This window comes from Haliotis rufescens, unplaced genomic scaffold (assembly GCF_023055435.1).
Source record: "Haliotis rufescens isolate VD_foot unplaced genomic scaffold, xgHalRufe1.0.p SCAF_1, whole genome shotgun sequence".
Classification (NCBI taxonomy): Eukaryota; Metazoa; Mollusca; class Gastropoda; order Lepetellida; family Haliotidae; genus Haliotis; species Haliotis rufescens.
Window position 1 is genome coordinate 76172214 of NW_025963779.1, and position 23738 is coordinate 76195951.

Consider the following 23738-nt stretch of genomic DNA (forward strand, 5'->3'; position numbering starts at 1 on the left):
TCTATATCACGTATACGTATATAAAACCGATTAAGTTATAAACCCAATTAATCTAAAAAATCTCAAATCACAGTCTAAAAATCCATGAAGAGATTCACAACTTCACAAATTTAAGTTTTCCTTTCGGGTATTCGAAATGATAAATCTCTGGCAGATAAAGAATTTTATTCCTTGAATCATTGAATACCTAATGCTTCAGCTAACACCGCATTACGCTTCACGTGTTTAAATCAGGAGATCCCAGCAACCGAGCCAGCAGACTGCGGCCTGGCGTCGGCCATACATCTCCCTGCTATATATCCTCTCAAGTCGGAGGAAACGTTATCGGTGTTGCAGACTACCCACAGGAGGGCAGTTAAATTTACATTTCCTCTATATGAGAGAAACAGTATCATTGCAGAAATGTAACGTGCACTTACACGGGAACGAGATTTTACTGGGCAATAACCAATCATCCTCGGTTGATGTATGCATTTAAAAACTGCCCTGGGCCTCTATGAATAATACATGTAATTCATTGTTGAGTACATTGTAGAATATGGCGTAGATATATTGTTACTTTGTGATCTCTGGCAGAATGGTTCCTGTTTATACAAACGAGTCTGTCTCCTCTGTAGTCGTTTACATGTTCTCAACGGGAAGGTTGTTATATCCAGCTCGCGCCTAGTCCGGTAATGCTACAGTACCGTAGCCTCCCTAACGTACATGATGCAATGTAATCGCCCTCAATGAAGATAGTAGGGGGGTTGTTATATACTCCTCGCTAAGTCTGATATTTCGTGGAATCTGTGACGCGGTGTTACCACACTCGGGCCTAATGTAATATGCGACACGTACTCTGAATGTTATGTCTACATCACAATATGTATACTGACGTTTATTTTAAAAAGAAATCAAGTAATTAAACAAATCATAACGACTTATAATGTGCTTAGCTCAATTGCATTAGTGATTGGGAGTTACACTATTGGCTGGCCCAGTCGTCTAAGGCGCCGCGATTCGCTGTGCAGAGTTGCGTCCCTTGAACATGCCAGAAACCCATGATTGTGGGTTCGAATCCTGGTCGCCCCGATTATGTTTCTAGGTTTGTCAGCACCATACCCGTGCTCGTGGGTTTCACCGAAGTGGTAAACGTCTGAGACCTGCATCACTTCGGGCTTTCCTCCCACATTAAGCTGACACGCCGTGATATAACTGGAATAATGTTAAAAGCGGCGTTAAACCCAACTCACTCACTCACTCCACTATTGGCATACACATTTTAGCTTTGTGTGCACGTGCACCACGCTCTGTTCATGCATACTGAGAAATTTCATTGTAATTAGATGCTGGTACAGATGCAACGCCACGGTATTGAAAATTTACACCTCAACGATAGCTACATTCAAACATTCAAATCAAGTCTCTCTCTCTCTCTCTCTCTCTCTCTCTCTCTCTCTCTCTCTCTCTCTCTCTCACAGAGCGCTCATCCTGTTTACATTACTGACTACGGTACGTATAAAACGACCTTTAAGCTCTGTGGTGTGTGATTAATGTTTGCAAGCCCAGGGTTCCGATGGTTTACGAGACATGGAAATTACGTTCAGACATAATTGTGTTTGCAGCACGGTTTATGCTCAAATGATTTTAAAAGTTCACTGCCTGTTTTATTCATAACTGCCGGTGTTGACAGAAATATTTTCCTGTGAAATATTTTTTTACGCGTTGCACACGAAGTAAACGCCAAGTGTGGAAACACGCTTCTTAACTCTTCCCCTTTTGAAGAAATGGAAATTATGTTCTAATGCAAAATTCATATCTGCAATTCAACTCGTCTGTATTTTTTAATCTAAATGACACAACGTGTGATAAATCAGAATTCTCCGGCTTCGTTTTTTTCTATTCTAAGAATAATTCTAAATGTAGTCAATTTTCATTTGACACAAATTGATGTTGCGTTTTACTCTATTTATCGCGTTCTCACAGTGCTAGTTAGCAACTGAAATCATTACTGCCGTGACAGTTTTACAGTTTTTCGTACAAGCTTATCTTCATGGCAAACGGCGTGTTTGTTTACTCTCCTCCATGCTATCTTCCTGGCGGGCACCTGTTGAACTTAGAGCTTTTTTCACAGCCGACAGCTCTGTATATATGAAGATCCAGTGACAAGCGGGAACCTATGAAACAACGTTCTCGCCACATTCGTAGTCAGTCTCGCATGACGTCAAGCGGTGTGCACAATGACAAACATGTATATATCACATTTTCACTGTTTCTTGAAGCACAGGCTGAATGCAGAGGGAGGGGTGGGGAAGGTGGGATGGGGATGGGAGGAGGTCAAAACGGACTGCGTACAGGACTTTATAAAGCGCTGAGAACTTTTTCTACTATTTTTACGTCGAGCTCTGAATTGGTACCCGATGTTCTTTGTGCACTGGACTTGAGTTGGTGGTTTCTGTGGGGGCTCACTTGTCAATCTATGTCCTTTTCCTGTACTTTTATTGTTGCTTTGCGGGAGAGGGTGTTGGGGTTAGTGAGACGAAACGGTAATATGAAATTATAATTTACACACAAAACACTTTATAATGACGTAAATAATATCTATGAATAAATTGAAGCATTAGTTTCAAAGTGTAAACGGCGAGTGAAACAGTGGTGAGTGTAAAGTGGTGTGGACAAAAGAGCCTCGAGGCATTAAGGAGAGAGTTCAAGGAAGTTTGGGGAAAGAAGGGGTTTTACTGATAAATCAAACGACACATTGAGGGTTTGGTGTAAGATAGAGAACACGAGTGGGATTTAAAGTTAAGACTACACATTGATCAAGATTGGATTGATGTTTTTTGGTCTTCTAAAGAGGCGCATTTCAGTGGGTATGAAGTCAGAAGGCGGGGAGACTGAAATACGAGATTTATAACAAGTTCTAAAGATTTAACTGAAAGACGATCTGAACTTGTGTAAAAAAATCTGCCACCACGAGCAAGAAGACTACTTCCAGCAAAAAAACACAGCCCTGTGATATATCACATTCTTTTTTACCAAAACGAAAACGCTTTCCATTTCCACACTAGATCTAAGTTGGCAATTTAGTAGTGTGTTACCATGTCAATAAACGCGAGAGAAACTGGCGCTGAACAAAATGGCCCATCTTTGATCTCAAAGCTTACAGGCCCCAACTTAAATTGAGCTATTTGATACCTCTAACCGCACATGAAGGCTAAACTTTTGTACCCTCGAGGCTAGAGAGATTTTTTTCCCTATAGCCTCGAAGCAGAGCGTTTTACCACGTCCTTCGTGAACTCTTGAGCGCTGTGGGGGGCCCTTAAGAGAATTTGATTATCAACATATTGCTTTAATGTCTTATTACGCCTTTCCTGAGGTTATTGATACAAAAGGACATGCTATGTCGACACCTCTACTATATATTGTTGGTTTGTTTGTATGTATACCGGATATTGATTTCTACAGGAAGACATAACATATGGTTGTGTTACACGATCAAAATAGCTGAAAAGAGTAATTCTCTTCGCTATTCAGACATCATAAGCGCCTTAAAGGGTATTGAATTTAGGTTAGGAAAATAATTCAATACGAGGTGAGTGGCAGCCGGTGCATTAAAGATTTTATTTCAAAAACTTTTGCAGGAAAAAAAGATTTATAAAGGTAAAAGCCCGAAACCAGATCAACAGGTCACATTTATCTCTTTTACAAATACTGCATTTTCTTAAAATATTTTTGTAACATTTTTATTTCTTTTATCTAAGAGAACAGCTTGTCTCGTTTCTCCGTGGACTTGTCTCTTAATGCATTTGTTGAATATTTCAGTGTGTTTTACGTTTAAAGGCTAGCACGTGCATCCTTTCACGACTAATGAATGGCTACTCCTTCAACTTGAGGTACATTTTTCTACAAAAAGTAAAGAATGTTTAAAAATCGAAATACATTATTCAGATATAATACTCACTATTCCCACAGACGCTAACGCGATTGTTATCGACCGTGACTCCCACTGTAGTGGGAAAGTTTAGTGATATGAAGAATGTGTGTACAAGGAATCTGATGCATGAAAAAGCAAATGTTCTCTCTTCACAAACATGATTAATACTAGATACTCATGTCCATTTACCCCTGGAATACACCTCTTTGATCCGGATGTTGTCTTTCTCAGCTAAAATGTCAAAACAAACACATTGTTCCCATATGGTGCCCCTTATACATCTGTGTTAATTCCTCACAGTAAGACCCTTGAAGATCCGGGTAGAGAATAGTGAGTGAGTGAGTGAGTGAGTATGGTTTTACGCCGCTTTTAGCAATATTCCAGCAATATCACGGCGGGGGACACCAGAAATGGGCTTCACACATTGTGTCCATGTCGGGAATCGAACCCGGGTCTTCGGCGTGACGAACTAACGCTTTAACCACTAGGCTACCCGACCGCCCCCGGGTAGAGAATAGGTCTCTCTTGTCGCCAGAGGGGACTAACGGGATCGGATGGTCAGGCTCGCTGACTTGGTTGATGCATGTCATCGTATCCCCTTTGCGTGGATCGATGCCCATGATGTCAATCACTGGATTGTCTGGTCCAGACTCGATGATTGACAGACCGCCGTCATATGGCTGGAATATGGCTGAGTGCGGCGTTAACCAACAAACAAACACAACAAGGGCCCGGGAAAAGGATATCGCTGCATATAGCAGTGATGAATAACAAAGCTTGCACATAACTGTGTTTCGCCAGAGTGAGTGAGTGAGTTGGGTTTGACGCCGTTTTTAACAGTATATCACGGCGTGTCAGCTTAATGTGGGAGGAAAGCCCAAAGGAATACAAGTCTCAGCCGTTATCAACTTTGGTGAAACCCACGAGCATGGGCATGGTGCTTACAAACCTCGAAACAATCGGGGCGAACAGTGATTCGAACCCATGATAATAGGTTTCTTGCGTGACCAGAAGCCTCTCTTAAATCTTGATACGAACGGGCACAAAAAGTATTATTTGATATTAAAATATTTCTTAAATATTGTTATGAAATATCAATATATCTACATACCAAAAACTATATATTCCCCACAACTAGCCTTTTTCCTTGTTATCTATACGTTTGGACATATTTTGGATCAAGAACAGAGGTGTGGTAAAACTGAGTGCAAGTGGCGATTTATAAAACGTAACTATGAGCAAGTTAGTGGCAAAAGATGAATGTTGACAATGGTTTGGGTACACTCTTTTCGACATCTCCGAACAAAATCAGCTTCAGCTAATATCATTTACACACTTTGGCCTCACGTTACATTTGGTATTGTTGTACGTGCAAAATATGGAAGTGTTGAAAAGAACAAAATCTCAATCACATTCATGTATGTGAACTTTCATTGCGATTTCTTAAATAATGTGGCTGGGGTTTTTTTTATAATAAAGACTAACTTGTGTTTTGGACGCCCGAAAGGCAAACAGGTTATGGTCAAAGGGAAGTAACTCGCAGAACAACTCTTCATCGGTAGAGCGAGCGAATCTGTGTATGCTCTGTACCTCAGGTCGTGTATGCATAATTTATATACTAAAGATAATATAAATAACTCTGTTTGTACTACCATATACAGTTAACCAGAACGACACTTTTGAAAATACCTCATATTGGAAAATATGACTGCTGTTGGAGAGGGGTGATGACACTGGGCTGATCTGTTCGGAGCCTGGTCTAAGGGAGGTAATTCAGGAGTTCAGAGGTAGAGTGAGTGAGTCGGCTTTAATTCAGGATTTCAGTAAATATCACGGCGTGATAGCGTAATAGGGGAGAGAAGCCTAAAGTGATGCAGTGTTTATCCGTTTACCATTTGGATGAAACACACGAGCACGGGCAGTGTGCTGGCAAACCCAGAATGATCATGAGGACAAATCTGTAATTTCTACCCACGCTCATAGGATTTCGGCACCCAAAAGAAAAGAGTCGAAGCGAGAGCCAGTCAGTTAAAAACACCTTAGAAATAATTAAGCATCTCCATGTCCAAGTGTAATTTCCATGTAAAATAGCAATATTTTAAAATCCTATCCTGTACTTCCGAAACATATGTGACACTCATATATACAGAAATTTAAATCGAATATGTTGTCGATAAACAATATCGTGTAACAATCCCATGCCATTATTTATTAGTTATTTGACTCCCTTTTAATTTCCTTCCACTGCTTTTTCGCATCATATGATATGACCCAGTCCTTGTGGCCAGCTGGAGGAGCATTACAGCGTCATTGTAATTAATTAACGTTCATGTTACTAAGGAGATAAATATTTCGTTTTGTAAGATTTGCGTGATTGCCTTACGGCGTCGTGTTCAAATGAAAAATTTCCGTTCATCCATTCAGCATAACATCACGCAAATCTTACAAAACGAAATATTTATCTCCTTATTGTTCCCCCACTCTTCATCAGGTACCGTTTTGTTCTGTTTGTTTTTTGCTGTTTAACGCCGCACTCTGCAATATTCCAACAATATGACGGCAGTCTGTAAACAATCAAGCCTGGACTTAACAATCCAGTGATTGACATCATGAGCATTGATCCACGCAATTGAGATACAATGACATGCATCAACCAAGTCAGCGAGGCTGACCATCCCGGCGGCTTCGCACAGCAAATTGTAGTATCTCATGCTTAAAAAAGTAATGTTTCTCAGGCTTCATTACATCACTCTACACCCAACGTGTCAGTTTCATTCACAATGAAAAATAATTTTCAAATTCCAAGCGTAATCAATCAGACTCTGTCATCCACACATGGCAACTGACACTGTATAACAGAGCTCAGTTCAATGTATCCCCAGTTCTGTTTGTTGGTAATCGTGGTGGGAAAAGTAGCAGACAAAATGTTCCTCCATCATGACTGCCGCCTCACTTGGGAGAAAAATGTGCTCCAGAAACATGTTTTTATGCAGCCTTAGAATGAACACTGGTGAAGTTAATAATTCACCAGAAGAGAAGAATTGATTGTGAGGAAAAAGGACAGCACTAGTTGCTTCTCTGGTGATTTTATTTTTGAAATGTATCAGCATGTATGGCAACAGTTCCTGGTTGTCAACATTACAAAGTGGGTGGGCCTTTCACATACAGACTCCAAGATTCATTTTCTCAAACAATGATCAAACATCCCCTTATTATAACCACTGATCAAAATAAGTTCATAAATTTACATTCATTGTCAAAGCAGGAGCTTGAGAAGAGACAGAAACATTACACAAAAAGACACTGCCCAAACCCTAGCGGCTCCCCATCCATGTGGTCAGCTGATGAACTGCTTTACTATGTACACAATACATACCCGATGCTGGGGACAGGTATGTACACGTCTTCTGCATGAGCACTGCCCACACCACATGCACTGGTATGGGTAACGCAACACCCATGTGTTTTTAAACATATTTTTCACGTAAATTTAAATTGCCAACCATTATGTTCTTATATTAAAGAATGATTTTGAAACATCTGACGTGATGAACAATTTATGTAACTGCTCAATAAATGGAATGCATTTCTATGTTTGAGAGACCACTGATTCACCTCTGAGATAGTTTCAGACACATCTATCAAACAAAATAATGAATATCACGGCACATTTGTGGAAATGAAAATAAATTCTAAAACTGATGTGACTTGAATTCTCTCTGTTCGTCACATTAAGTAGATTCCAGTCCTGTGAGTAGGACTGTATAGTCAGTGTGGAGATACATGCTATTATTGGAGCGGGATACACGTTATTATCAGTAACGTTACTATTCAAGGCATTCGGATTCCCATTTTTGTCTTTGTGACCGAAGTTCACAACTTATTTCATAAAACGGACATTTTATTCCTGTCATATATATATATATATCGCATATATGGTTGTCAAGAAAAGAGAAACAATCAATAAACAACTTATTATCTCACAACTTATTACAGGTTATCTTCATATATATACGACACCACTTTTGATAGGAAAATTATTTCCTTGCCATGATACACAAAAAGGATTTTCATATGTCAAGTGTATATATAAATAGAATGACATATAATGTCCCTATCAAACATTGAGTGGTATACTTCTTTAACACATCTATCAAAAACTATATACAATATTTATATATAAACCATTTTCTTCACTTTCAGAAACATTTTTCAAAAGACCTTGTGTCTGGCACAAAAGTACTCCTAGTCCTACTTGAATATCTGTTACTACTAATGAGGTACCATATTCACTACAGTCTTTGCACTGAGTGGTACTGGCAGATGGGTTATGTACACTTCTATATCGGCTAAACAGAGGAATATGTATATATCACAGAGAAATTATTATATACAGAATTTAGCCTCAGAAACTAGCACTATTCATGTCAGAAACCAACATGCTCAATGGTATATTTCATTTTATTTTTTTCACATTTCTATTATTTGTAGAAACCCATGCTTAAAAAAGTCTGTCCTCATGGTATCAATAGATTTCCTTGTATGCATCATCATAACTGAATAAGTTCTAGGACTGGACATTTCTCTGGGGCCCCTCATCACCTGGGGTACATTCCTAAAAGCGGTTTTAGTGCTATAACTGTCATAACATGACGTTAACACTGGGTGGCAGTTCTTGTACTAAGATCACTTTGTTGAACTGGTACCAGAGATGTTCACATACTGAATATGTTCAGGTACGGGACAAAGGAACACTCCCACGTGCACAGTCCAATATTGTAACATATACATAGCCTTCCTTAGATGAAACTTGTTACACACTGGAATCATGACTAAAACAATGCAAATAACACATAAATTTGGTCAGTTACTGGGTCAGTTTCATATCCAACAAAACAATTTTTCAGTTGCTTGGGGACCAGTCATTTATTATAGAGAGGGGAGGGTCAACAAAACCTTTTGACAATTTCTAGTGGAGGGTCATAAAAAAATATATATACATTATTTGGGGAGGGTCATGAAAAATAATACACATATCTGGGGCGGGTCATGAAAAGGTGGACTTTTTATATTAAAATATAAACGTCTTTTCAGGGAGGGTCATGAAAAAAAATGTACAACGCCAAGGGGAGGTTCATCCAAAAATATCCAAGCATTAGGGGAGGGTCATTAATATCTGTACATCAAAAGCTCTGACCCTCCCACCCCGCTGTAATAAATTACCGGCCCTTTAGTACGGAGGGAAAAGGTTATGTTATTAGTGACCATTGACTTTAACCAAATATACATCTGCTTCTGATAATGGATCTGAACATGTGGGTAGATCAGCTAGTTAGATGTGTGGATTTATCTACATACAATCCATCTTACTACAGCAGATATCCCAACCAGTTCCAGAGTCATCAAGCCAAGCTGTGGCATGTAAACACAGCAACTGAGGTCTTGTTACAAGCACCTGCTCAATACATACATTCTTCATAACCGAAATCCTTTCAGTTATTTTAATGTCTTGTTTAAAAGTTGTAAATTTTTAAACCAAAATACACCTGCAATTTTTGTTTTATAAGAGCTGATTCAAAGGACGGATTTTGTTGCAAAAAATCCACCCTAACCAGAGTGGTTGATATCTCTATGAAAGTATTGTGAAGTTAAGCAGAATATCAATCGTTGTGTTACAGCAGAACTGCGAAGGGTGAGGAGTACAACATGGATCGTCTTACTCCTCATTAGAAAGTTATAGTAAACTACGGGTATAACAAACTCAAAGGGACCACTAATTTTAGTTTGTAATAACCGTAGTTCATTATAAGTATATATACAGCATATATACAACACATGGCTGGAACTAAAAAATAGGTTTGTTATATCGGTCAGTTCATTATAAGCGTGTTCATTATAAACGTAGTTTACTGTACTGACGAAAACAGTTAACTGCAGAAAGACATTTTTATGTATTTTAGGTGTACCTCCGTGTTTTTGAAATATTCCTAACACCCTGTATATGAACATTCTGCTGCAAAAACACATGATTGTTTTTTTTCCTACTGTCTTCTCATAGCATTTGAAGATAAATACTCCAATAAATCTGTGATAAGTAGAACAGGCATCATGATTAAAAACTCTTGAAATAGGAAACTAGTTTATTTGTTAATAAAAATATTGCCAAGGATCCGTTTCTCACCTATTTCCTTTCCCAACTGACCAGATCAATGCTCATAATATGTATCATTGCATTGTCTGGTCCAGGCTCGATTATTTACAGACCACCGTCAAATCACTGGAATATTGCTTGGTGTTGGCTTGAAACAAAAAACAAAAATAATAATTTCACAATTTAAAATGTTTTCTCCAGTTGATAGAATTTCTGATGCCATGGTTAAAAAAAGAAACCCACTGTAGAGCATCTTCCCGAGGCAAGGGAGTTAACTGACCATGAATGTCCGGTTGCCACTCTTGCCGAACTAGGCTGGAATTATGGAGTTATATTTGGGCTGGACTAACGAGTCTATGCATAGTCCAATCAAAATCACATAATGAAATCGACATTCCCTTAACTGCCATGCAGATTTCGGTCGAGTGCAGGATTTGCAAAGCATGCGTACTTGGCATCAACAGATTTTCCAAATCTTTTCATGTTTTTAATCAAGGTGCTCACATGATTTGATGCATTTCACTAAATAGGACTCATTTTATTCCAATTATATATCTTGATCATCGATTCAGATCGTCTTCACTGGGCACCATCATTTTGTTTTAAGCAAATACAAGTGATATAAGAGGTAGGATGTTATTGGTCCATAGGAGGGCCATAGAAGGGACATAAATCGTAATCACCACTGGGGGCGCTAAAATTCCAGCCTAGTTCGGCAAGGGTAGAAACTTGACTTCTTACAGTCAGTTAACTCCCTAGCCTCGGTATGATGACTGTGGAGCTACATATCCGACCAAAATGTCAGCTCTCTGGTCCTTCAGGTTAATAAGAAGATAAGCCTCATATAAGAATCATATTTAAATAAAAACAACTACATTTTTCGTTCCAAAGCCATGAACTTAAGTCATATCCTGATCCCACATTGCCTTATGTTTCAGCTCTATGGGTGTTTCAGTTTGCTAGCAGAAGATTCTTAAAGATTTTAAATATTTTCATGTCATTCCCCTAAACGCCTAAAGTTCCTAAGAAGTCTATGGTTGGATAGATGGACATACGATGGACAACCCACCTTGCCATAAGCTCACTTGGGCTTCCAGTCCTAGAGAGCTAAAAACCTCCCGAAAAGACTTTTGTCAATATAAAAAGTATATCCTATTTTGTACAGCAAGATTGTCATGTCATATCCACAACCACATGAATCTGTTTGAAAACAAGAGGTTTGAAAGTGACGTATTAAATGTATGATGAGCAATGAGGTTATCCTAGGGTGATACACAAAGTGTCATAGAGGCCAAGGTCGATACACAGGTGTTACAACGAGTCCCTGGTCAATACACACTGTGTCAAAATGACTCCCTGGTCGATACACACAGTGTCACAACAAGTCCCTGGTTGAAACACATAGTGTCACAATGACTCCCTGGTAGATACACAAGGTGTCACAATGACTCCCTGGTCGATACACAAGGTGTCACAATGATTCCCTGGTCGATACACAAGGTGTCACAATGATTCCCTGGTAGATACACAAGGTGTCACAATGATTCCCTGGGATATACACAAGATGTCTCAATGACTCCCTGGTCGATACACAAGGTGTCACAATGACTCCCTGGTTGATACACAAGGAGTCACCATGACTCCCTGGTCAATACACACAGTATCATAGTGACTCCCTGGTCGATACAAAAGGTGCCACAATGACTTCCAGAGTGACCATAAGGTGTCATGATGATTCCTGGGTGCCACCAAAGCTACATATTGGATTTTTGAAAGTTAACAACCGGTATGTATTACCAGCCATGATCTGTCAACCCATCAACTTCACGACACAACAGTTTCATGACTGACACAGTGACAGATGTCACCTAACCTTGAACAGGTCGACCCTGTTTCAACCTCATAGCATAATAACATAACAGTTTCCTGACTAGCAGTCATCTATCCTGTACATGTCAACCCGTTCAAACACATTTTTATACACCAGATGAACTAACATTAATTAAAATAACAAGCTCCTCTCTAAAATCAGCTACTGTCAATGATTTGATTGGCTTGACTGGCGTAGACCTTTCTTAGCAGCTTGGTGTATGCGACTGTCGAGTTTATCTGAAAATAGAAAACATTATATAACTAATAACATTAACTCTAAACTCTTTAACAAAATATACATTAAGAAATACTTAGACTTAGCAATATTTATGAAGGAGCAAGAAGTAGCCCTGAAAACATCATTACAATAATAAGGAATCTGTTATTTACAAATGTTTCATGTCTTCATGTTGTTCCAATTTCTAAATGCATATCAACAACAACTACCACACTGTCAGTAATTCACCTAGCCAGACTGCCTGGTCCATTTAGTCGCCTCGTTCAAAGCATGGGTTACTGAGGCGGGGGCATCCTACTTGTCCGGCACCTTTTGTTTAATCGCCCAGCCGTACTAATTGGTCAAACAATAGGGGGATTAGGGGGGCATCTCAAGATTTTATGCTAGGGGTGAACAAATTTCACACTGTAATGAATTCGGGCAGATGCTCTACCAGTAGACCATGGAGGCGGTCCTCATGCACAAGAGCTCTGTAAGGAAGAAAGCCACTACTCACATATTTTGTGTTTTCCCTTGATTGGGAATTTGACAATTAGCTCCTGTGGGTTCTCACAGATGAACACATACGGTGATGCAGACTCGCCATCTGGGAACTGAGTAATACAATACAATGAGATCATCTGTACAAAATACAAGTCCAAGATAAGCTTCATGAAATCATGAAAAAATGCTAAGCATAGGTCATCTGCTTAATATGGGAGGAAAGCTCAAAGTGATGCAGGCGTAAGATGTTATTCACGCTGGTAAAGCCTTCGAAGATTATAATCAGGGAAAATCAAACGATTCTGGCTTGCATGAAGGACACAACTTCACATATCCTCAACATATTGTTATCATCAAACTTTCCCAGGAAACACATGCAAGTCGCTGCTACAATCAACATACGTCTTCATTTCATTACAATACAAATCCAACTATCCTAACACTCTAACTGCCCTCTCCTTCATTCTATTCTTTCTGTGCAACCGCTTACCTTCCAACGCATCCCCTTTCGTCCGCCATATTTGCTCTATACCCTATTAGAGTTATCCCCCTTACACTGTCCGTACATGAATGGTAACATAAGTTACCTCCCCTTACACTACAATATATTCAAACTAAGTACACGGGTACCTCCACCCAAACTACAAATGGCCTACGTGGACCATGCCCAAGAAGTAGGGTATCACAACTCAGCCCTAGAAACGGGGAACCTCAACCCAGCCCTAGTAACGGGGAACCGGAACCCAGCCCTGATTACGGGGAACATCAACCCAACCCTAATAACAGGGAACCTCAACCCAGCCCTAGTAACGAGGAACCTCAACCCAGCCCTAGTAACGGGGAACCGGAACCCAGCCCTGATTACGGGGAACCTCAACCCAACCCTAATAACAGGGAACCTCAACCCAGCCCTAGTAACGGGGAACCTCAACCCAACCCTAGTAACGGGGAACCTCAACCCAGCCCTAGTAACGGGGAACCGGAACCAAGCCCTGATTACGGGGAACCTCAACCCAGCCCTAGTAACGGGGAACCGGAACCCAGCCCTGATTACGGGGAACCTCAACCCAGCCCTAGTAACGGGGTACCTTAACCCAGCCCTAGTAACGGGGAACCTCAACCAAGCCCTTATAACGGGGAACCTCAACCAAGCCCTAATAACGGGGAACCTCAACCCAGCCCTAGTAATGGGGAACCTCAACCAAGCCCTAATAACGGGGAACCTCAACCCAGCCCTAGTACTGGGGAACCCCAAGCCAGCCCTTGAACCGGGGTACCTCGACACAGCCCCAGTGCATACCTGTTGTCTGTACTCCTCCTGAGAGAGGCAGTCTACGACATCCACACAGCCCAGCAGACAGCCCGCAGGGTAGTTGCTGGGGAAGGATATGTTGGGATCTGAAACACAATCATGCATATCCTCACTGCAGCTGTGAACGTCAACAGATTTTTTTATTTATATTTTTACATCATAATCAAGTACTATATTTACCTGAAATAACAAACAATCAACATATTATTAATCAGTATTAACTATTCTATGACATAAAGGGTGTACTTGGGACCTAGTCTGTCCTGGAATCCCAGCAGAGATACAAGCAGGAGGTACTGGGGACCTGTTCTTGAATCCCAGCAGAGATGCAAGTAGAAGGTACTGGGGACCTGTTCTGGAATCCCAGCAGAGTTGCAAGCAGAAGGTACTGAGGACCTAATCTGGAATCCCAGCAGAGATGCAAGTAGAAGGTACTGGGGACCTGTTCTGGAATCCCAGCAGAGATGCAAGTAGGAGGTACTGGGGACCTATTCTGAAATCCCAGCAGAGATGCAAGTAGAAGGTACTGGGGACCTGTTCTGGAATCCCAGCAGAGATGCAAGCAGAAGGTATTGGGGACCTGTTCTGGAATCCCAGCAGAGATGCAAGTAGAAGGTACTTGGGACTTGTTCTGGAATCCCAGCAGAGTTGCAAGCAGAAGGTACTGGGGACCCATTCTGGAATCCCAGCAGAGATGCAAATAGAAGGTACTGGGGACCTGTTCTGGAATCCCAGCAGAGTTGCAAGCAGAAGGTACTGAGGACCTAATCTGGAATCCCAGCAGAGATGCAAGTAGAAGGTACTGGGGACTTGTTCTGGAATCCCAGCAGAGATGCAAGCAGAAGGTACTGGGGACCTGTTCTGGAATCCCAGCAGAGATGCAAGTAGAAGGTACTGGGGACCTATTCTGAAATCCCAGCAGAGATGCAAGTAGAAGGTACTGGGGACCTGTTCTGGAATCCCAGCAGAGATGCAAGTAGAAGGTATTGGGGACCTGTTCTGGAATCCCAGCAGAGATGCAAGCAGAAGGTACTGGGGACTTGTTCTGGAATCCCAGCAGAGATGGAAGTAGAAGGTACTGGGGACCTGTTCTGGAATCCCAGCAGAGATGCAAGTAGAAGGTATTGGGGACCTGTTCTGGAATCCCAGCAGAGATGCAAGCAGAAGGTACTGGGGACCTGTTCTGGAATCCCAGCAGAGATGCAAGTAGAAAGTACTTGGGACTTGTTCTGGAATCCCAGCAGAGTTGCAAGCAGAAGGTACTGGGGACCTATTCTGGAATCCCAGCAGAGATGCAAGTAGAAGGTATTGGGGACCTGTTCTGGAATCCCAGCAGAGATGCAAGCAGAAGGTACTGGGGACCTGTTCTGGAATCCCAGCAGAGATACAAGTAGAAGGTACTGGGGACCTGTTCTGGAATCCCAGCAGAGATGCAAGCAGAAGGTACTGGGGACTTGTTCTGGAATCCCAGCAGAGATGCAAGCAGAAGGTACTGGGGACCTGTTCTGGAATCCCAGCAGAGATGCAAGCAGAAGGTACTGGGGACCTGTTCTGGAATCCCAGCAGAGATGCAAGCAGGCAGTACTTGGGGTCTTTTATTTCCTGGAATCCCAGCAGAGATGCAAGCAGAAGGTACTGGGGACCTATTCTGGAATCCCAGCAGAGATGCAAGTAGAAGGTACTGGGGACCTGTTCTGGAATCCCAGCAGAGATACAAGCAGAAGGTACTGGGGACTTGTTCTGAAATCCCAGCAGAGATGCAAGTAGAAGGTACTGGGGACTTGTTCTGGAATCCCAGCAGAGATACAGGCAGAAGGTACTGCGGACCTATTCTGGAATCCCAGCAGAGATGCAAGTAGAAGGTACTGGGGACCTGTTCTGGAATCCCAGCAGAGATGCAAGCAGAAGGTACTGGGGACCTATTCTGTCCTGGAATTCCTACAGAGATACAAGCAGGAGTTACTGGGGACCTATTCTGCAATCCCCACGGGGAGATGTTGGGAAGATCACCTACCTGTGTAGAGATACTGATACATCTGCTCCACTTCGTGTGTTTCCTGTGTGTTGGGGGACTTTGATGTGGCGGCGATCCACAGGCGGCCTCGGTGGGCTGTGTACCATGTCCGGCCTTCATGACTAGGGAGCACATACAACACACACATCTCATTAAAGTCAATCTCAAAGTAAAATTGATGCAATATATTTATAGAAGTTTTCACATCCAAATGAAATCAACTATCAAATTTTTTTATTTTAGCTTATATTTAGAAATCACTCAGTGGCCATGGTGCAGAGAATATGACATGGAACATGTAAATAATTCAGAATACAAAAAGACTGACTTACATTTTGATTCCCTTGATGAGCAGTGTTGCCCATGGCTGATGCATGCTCATGCACATGCCCTCGTCTGTCATCTCCAGCAACTCACGGTCCTGGATACGAGCTGACTTGGCATGAGGGTCAACGTCCCCAGAAGAACTCTGACCTATAACCTTCCGACTAAATGAAGACTGTTTTGAGACAAACTGTAAAAAAATATGTAAATGAGATAAATTGAGAGAAAACCTAATTGAAACACTTTCTTTCATTTATCATATTTTTGTTTTTCATTCCTACATGCTCTCATAGTCAGTCATAGATAAAACATATACATCCTGCCATCTACCATTCCAACTTTTTGATACACCAACTGTTTTCCTACTGATGGTGGTGTCCGGAGTACAATGGGATTATTTTCATCACTTGATGAGTCTGTCTCGACAAATATTATGCCAGGTATTTTATATCAGGTTACAATTTATCAGTGTTTTCCAGAATGTTTTCTGATCTCTGAATCATGTCTCAAACCTTCAATAAACATGATAAACATTACCAGTTATTTAAAAAAAAGTGTAAAAGAAAAAATCTTAGACAATAGAACACATGCAAAATAGATGTAGTAACACATTTATCATGTTTATAGGTGACAACAAAAGGCACTAAAATAAGAAATATTGTTTGTGTTTTCCAATAAAATACAGTACTATATCATTAATGTTTTAGGGAATAACTAAACGACATAGAATTTGTTTGTTTATTCATTTCTTGTTTATGCCACACTCAGCAAATCTGTAATAAATTGAGTCTGGACAAGACAATCCAGTGATTCCATCATCACGAGCATCAACATCATCAATCTACGCATTTGGGATTCCATGACATGCAATCAACCAAGTCAGCGAGTCTGATCGCCCCATCCTGTTAGTCGCTACTTGTGACAAGCACAGTTGGCTGAAGACCAATTTTAACCTGGATGTTCACAAAGATAGGATTTGATAAAGGGTAATGTTGAAAGACCACGAACCACCCTTATTGTAAGGCACTTACTGTTGGGGCTGGCTGCACTATAGTGGGGTTCAGTATATTCCCAGATTCCTGCAAAGTGTAAGGACTAGGTGAGTGTTTGGGTCGTGCACCTTGGTAAACTTGTTGCACCACCTCATCATTAGCGTCATACATGTATTTTCCAGTGTCCGATTCCACATCAATCACTTGACGCCCAGCAAAGTCAAGCGTTATTTTCCTGTCTTTCCTCGACGCAAACCTCTGACTGCGGAGCTCTGCCTCACGTTTCTTCAGTGCTTCCCTGTCTTTCTTGCTGAGCCACTTGGAGTCTGATGCAAAGTAGTCGCTTTCATCATCTATCACTTTGGTTCGTCTCACACTGAAGTGAACAAGACAGGTCAACATATATACTTGGATGGAGTGTGTCATAAATAGAGCATAATTTTACTTTACATTACATTACACATTTGGTTTTCAAAAGGAGGGGTCCCCCCCAACCCCCCTCTGGATCCGCCCATGCACATCAGCCCTAACACTGTCAGCCACTTTCCTCCAATGCTAATACCAACACACCTGGTCCTATCATAGTCCAGTAGTTTCTCCTTGTGCTTGATTGCCTTTTCCAGTCCGTCGTTCATCTTGACAGCCGCCATGGGCAACATGCCTCCCCCTCCCCCCTCCATCTCCAGGAACGGCACTATCGTAGCCCCCTTCATCAACTGCTGCCGCAGTTTTTCACTCTTCTTGGACCCTCGGTTCAGGACCTCCAGTTCCTCCCGCGTACACACCTGACAACATACAGCAAGATTACAACCACTACCCCTGTACCCACATAGAAACCCTTATCTGGTGACATTCACCTTCGCCTTGTTAGACTCACAGACGCCATCTACCCCAAGGCAATGGGAGTTAACTGACTATAACATTCCAGTTTCCACCCTTGCAGAACCAGGCTGGAATTTCTGAGATTTATTTTGGCTGGCCTGACATGTATGTGCCATTGTCCAGCCCGACGTTGGTCGCATAAAACCACATGCACCCCTCGTGATACTGCTACAACTTATAACAGCCACTTGTGGCACTACGATCGAGCCACGAGATTCCAGTCTAGTTTTTGCAAGGATGGAAACTGGACTTATATAGTCACTGAACTCCCATGCTTCCAGGAGATTGCAGATGCAGTTGAAGGTGCTGATGCTGATTTTATTGCTTGTCAACAGAATGTGATGTTACATCATAGTCAGCAATGTTCAGCTACCAGTGTATATACTACTCTTAAAAAGTTAAAGAACTCCCGATTATATCATAGTAATGTAGTTAATCTGTATTGGCATGAGAGATTAACCAAAGTAACAAGAAGAACAAATCAGGTGTTCTTTAACTTCTTTTGGGTAGTATATTAAGACAGCATGTAAGTTATGAAGTATGGGCCAGGCAAAAACCAGTGGCTGATATCTCTACTCCTCTTATCAGGGTAACCATGTAATGACTTACATGGGTATATAATTTTCAACTTTCCAATAGAAGTCTGATTATATACCAAAATAATTCAGCATCTGATCTTTCAACTTTAAACCTTTCCTAAAGTGGAAAGTCCCAGCTGGGTAAACGAGACTCTACAGCATGTGAACATATGCAGAATGGCGGCCCCTTTCCCAGCGACTCACCAATGTCCCACAAAAGACACAGGGGCCTGACCCCTCCTGCTGACACACCACACGCCCACAGCCGGTACAGTTGTTGACAAGTGAATGCTTGGCGGCCTGGCACTCACACGTGTGACGACCTACAACACAGTGAGGGAATTAATCCGTAGGGTATAGTAACAAGTAACATGTTGCTCAGACCCAAACTAAACCACTAGAAATTGGGAGGTCAAGGTCATAACTCACTAGGCAACAGGAGGTCATGGCCATATCTCACCAGGCAACTGGGGGACAAGGACATAACTCACCAGGCAACAGGAGGTCAAGGCCATACCTCACCAGGCAAATGGAGGACAGGGGCATATCTCACCAGGCAACTGGAGGACAGGGACATAACTCACCAGGCAACTGGAGGTCAAGGACATAACTCACCAAGCAACTGGAGGTCAAGGACATTACTCACCAGGCAAAAGGAGGACAAGGACATTACACACCAGGCAAATGGAGGACAGGGACATAACTCACCAGCCAACTGGAGGTCAAGGACATGACTCACCAGGCAACTGGAGGTCAAGGACATTAGTCACCAGGCAACTGGAGGTAGAGGACATTACTCACCAGGCAACTGGAGGACAGGGACATTACTCACCAGGCAACTGGAGGACAGGGGCATATCTCACCAGGCAACTGGAGGACAGGGACATTACTCACCAGGCAACTGGAGGACAGGGTCATTACTCACCAGGCAAATGGAGGACAGGGGCATATCTCACCAGGCAACTGGAGGACAGGTGCATTACTCACCAGGCAACTGGAGGTCAAGGACATTAGTCACCAGGCAACTGGAGGACAGGGACATTACTCACCAGGCAACTTGAGGACTGTTTTCTCTTGGCCTTCCTGACTGTAGAGAGGAACAAATTTGGATTTCTTTTTCACTGTGTCAGCATGGACATGAGAACTTTCTACAATTGAAGGAACTGACATCTGAAAATGTAGAAAAACATGAACTGGATATGCATGCACAAGGGATGCAACTGGGCATGGTACATTGCACAGACTGAGATCATTTGGCCACCAAACAATGAGTGTGTACATTAGTGAAAGTTTCATTCAGCAGTTAGTTATACATGTGTCCAAGCTCTATTGTGGTGGCCTGAAAATAATATATAGTCAGTTAACTTTTATTTCGCTGAACATAAGCACAGGGTACCAAACACTGAACAAGACAAAACAGACCACGTATGAGTTCTCTCTACAACATACTATAATGTGTAATGTGCCAAAAAAATTAATCTTACCTGGTTGTGGTCTATCACTCCATTAATATTTTCTTGGGAAGAATTTGAATTGTTTTTATTCTCTTGTTTTTGTTTCTTTTTCTTTGTTTTTTGTGATCCCTGAGTAAACTCATCACTGTCTTTTCCTTTTCGGTAAACCTGCAACAGAGTGAAACACAGCAATTACAAATGTTTCATTACTACAAAAATTATGAATACAGTGAAAATGCTGAAAATCAAACTAGATATTGTTTGTGAATTATCACATGCACAATTCTCAATGCATCAATCACAATCAATTATCCTTGGAGAATATATTCGATACTTAATGACATTCATCATCTACAGAACAGAAAGTGACATTACCAGCACATTATCAGGCACTTGCAGACTTGAAGGAGGGCGCCACCGATTGAGAAGCTCTTTCACAAATCTGCGCACTTTTGAGTCACTTGCATCTAGCAGATCTAGCATATACTCCTCCAGATCTTTGGCAGTTTCAATAGCAAGAATGTACCTAAAGGAATATATAATTGATTGAAATCAATGGAAATGGGCTTTCGACAGTTGTGAAAGTTTTAACTGTAAATGTCATGGTACATAAAAAGTAACATCATCTGCAATCAACTTTAAAATGTTTAAGTTTAACTGTTCAATTTCGTACTGATTAATAATATATCTTGTTATAGCATAAGGCAGTAATTCGGCAAATTGGTTCCCAAGTCCCACTGAATGGGTTGTTGTCATGAAGGATACTACAACCAACTTAGCCCTAAGATCTCTTTGTGGAACAGGGCCCACGAGCCACTGGATGAGTTTCAAAGGTACACAAAACAAGTTCCTCAGCACACTTCTGATGCCAAACAGCAGGGTATGAAACTCCCAAAAATTTCAGCCAGACCACAGGACTGGCTAGCTGAAATACTTGCCAGCCCTGACCAAAACCTGCCTGCCCACTATAATCATATGTTTCTCAGGATAAGCTAACAGGGTTTCTTTTTGGTTACATTTTATCATTCATCTTTACATGTGAATTAATGATTATCATTGGGAAATATTTAGAATATTGTCACATATGAAATATAACCCGACCGTCAGGCAGGGGGATTTGAAAATCTGGCAGCCCGAGTTGAAATCAACCCGTCTCGGACGGTCGGGCAGGCAGGTATTTCGAACACTGCAAACAGTGGTAAAACTAAACAAGGCTGAACGCAGCCTGGATTATACATCTACAGTGTATTAGTTCCCATAATCATGAAAATACCCTGTAGACACCATCACAGGTTCAATGTAACAAATGTTATATTTGGGATAACACTTTCTTAGTAAAGTACAGATTCTCGTACTTTACATTTGACCACTTTCTAAATGGCATTGTGTATTCACACCATAGGTTCATTTCGATCAACTTCTCCTTTTCTCTTATCATGCTTATCATTAAATTAGCACATAACTTCTCTTGCTCATTATATTGCAGTCAACAACCATGTTCAGATTGATCCACTTTCAAAATTGTGGCTTAACAAGTGAGCATGTAAGACTGTACATTACATACCCAACTTGACAAGGGCCCCTTCATCACAAGCACTTCATACTTGTCATATATACTGTATAACATGGGTATCAGGTGCATGGTTACAAAACATATTTGCAAGGTTTGCATTTATCTCAGTGTCAAGGCTAGTCACAACTGTGTCACAACTGTGATCAATGAGTGAGTGAGTATTGTTTTACGTCACTTAGCATTATTCAGGCAATATCACGACAGGGAATGCAGAAATGGGCTTCACACACTGTACCACTGTGGGCAATCGAACCCGGTACTTCAGCATGATGAGCAAACATTTTAACCACAAGGCTACCCCACCACCCCTAACTGTGATCATGTTCATCATGGTGATAAAAAAAGATCAATTATTCAGGAAGTATAACAGACAATATCATTGAAAACAAAGTGACTTCTATGTGTAAAAACAAATATGTCTATGTACATAAGTTTTAAAGATATCAAACTACCAGTTACTATTATTTCACCCTCTAAGTTTATTATGTAACTCATCAGCTATTTACGTTATTGTAATGAACTTTGGGTGACTTACACTATGACATTAGAGACTAAAGACATACATTGAAGAGGTTGACTGTTCATAAAACATTAAAATAATTATGTATTGATTTGGATTGTGTTGACAGACTGTCCTTTTCTTGCAACCTTGAGGTCACCACACATGCTTTTCGGCTAATGTACGTTAGTGATAACACTTAAATACATTGTTTGTGTATTGTATTTGATATATTTAAGTGCATTCCTGAAATATTCTGCAAAAATTTGTACCGTGAGCCACCTTCAGCTCATTGTCACATTTTCACAGATAAATTATAAACTTGTGTGCACTATTATTGGGTTTGGGTTATCACTTTTCAGCTCTTGATAAATGCATATGAGAGGGAAACCATCAGACTGGCCATGGATTTAACCACAGCCACAGGCTAAGTTACACATGAATTGGGACTTGTGGTCTGGTTAAGAGGAATTCAATACCAACAAGTTATTTGCTAAGTCAGCATCTTGACTAAATTTGCATAATTCTGTCTAATGTTTGGGTTATAGGCTGTATCAACATGGAACACGCGTGAAATGTGCATAATTCTTAAAAGTTAGAAACAAACATTGTCAGTTAATCGTTAAATTATATCCAACTTCTGAAGAGATAAATTGAAAGTAGATCACTGACATTGCACAACATATTGATATAGACGTCATTAATTCAAATAGAAAATTGTCAATGCAACATGAATTCAAAATGATACGTGTATAATCCTGATTGCATTTTTCTGTAAAATATGACGGTCTTACCTTGCACTTTCTTCATTAGCATCAATTCCCAGTTTCGCTAACTCCTCACACATCCAATCTTCTGTGGACGCCGCCATCTTGAATTATTGCTAAGGGAGGTAATACGCACACACATATTGCTGACCACCGAAAAATCTATTCTGCTGGGGCATTATCTAATTTGTTTTACCAAGGTCTCTTCGCTGTAGATCTATGTAAAACGCAATGGCAGTTTAACCAAGTTGCGTATGTTACACAAACACATCATAAACACTAAATGTGGAACAGTAATTTTCATCTTTAGTTTAAAATTACAATACACAGGGGCTTGTCCTTGTATGTTTATTCAAGCCATCAAATGCCACCTAGGTTGACTGGAAACGGATGATTAGGTTTATATTTCTAATAGGAAATGATTACATAATTACGCGAACACAATTCTGTTTCACACCTGGCACTAATCACAGAGTCACGACCCACAACGGAAACAGTGGAATTTTGAAAAACAAATATAGTATGTTGTAGGTAGGCAAACTTTCTGAGAGATGATTTTGATATTTTGGACCCCTCCCCTGCTGGATCCGCCCTTGACAAATCAAAAGAAGTTATAGGACGCCCGATTATGTCATATTACTATGGTTAACCTGTCATGCAATGACACATTAACCATAGTAATATGC

At 41.0% G+C, this 23738-nt stretch overlaps 1 protein-coding gene across 1 annotated transcript; it reads right to left on the reverse strand.

The window, feature by feature from the left end:
* Positions 1 to 10464: 10464 nt before the first annotated feature.
* On the reverse strand, positions 10465 to 23162 carry LOC124118449 (activating signal cointegrator 1-like). The gene is made up of 12 exons (XM_048401054.1): positions 23080 to 23162; positions 20589 to 20739; positions 20244 to 20381; positions 19809 to 19929; positions 18964 to 19082; positions 17870 to 18084; positions 17339 to 17675; positions 16316 to 16497; positions 15984 to 16105; positions 13958 to 14055; positions 12671 to 12767; positions 10465 to 12173 (listed from the first exon to the last, which is right to left on the reverse strand). Exons 1-12 carry the CDS (start codon positions 23154 to 23156, stop codon positions 12103 to 12105), a joined length of 1728 nt encoding a protein of 575 aa, XP_048257011.1. The 5' UTR covers positions 23157 to 23162; the 3' UTR covers positions 10465 to 12102.
* Between the last annotated feature and the right edge of the window lie 576 nt (positions 23163 to 23738).

What these genes read in the sequence shown, in the direction of transcription:
- LOC124118449 (XM_048401054.1), bottom strand. Translation starts at nt 23,156, where the DNA reads ATGGCGGCGTCCACAGAAGATTGGATGTGTGAGGAGTTAGCGAAACTG. An exon ending in CTGGACTATGATAGGACCAG is followed by an intron (nt 17,676 to 17,869) that starts GTGTGTTGGTAT and finishes TGTTCACTTCAG; the next exon opens with TGTGAGACGAACCAAAGTGA. An exon ending in CAAGGGAAAACACAAAATAT is followed by an intron (nt 12,174 to 12,670) that starts GTGAGTAGTGGC and finishes TTCTATTTTCAG; the next exon opens with ATAAACTCGACAGTCGCATA.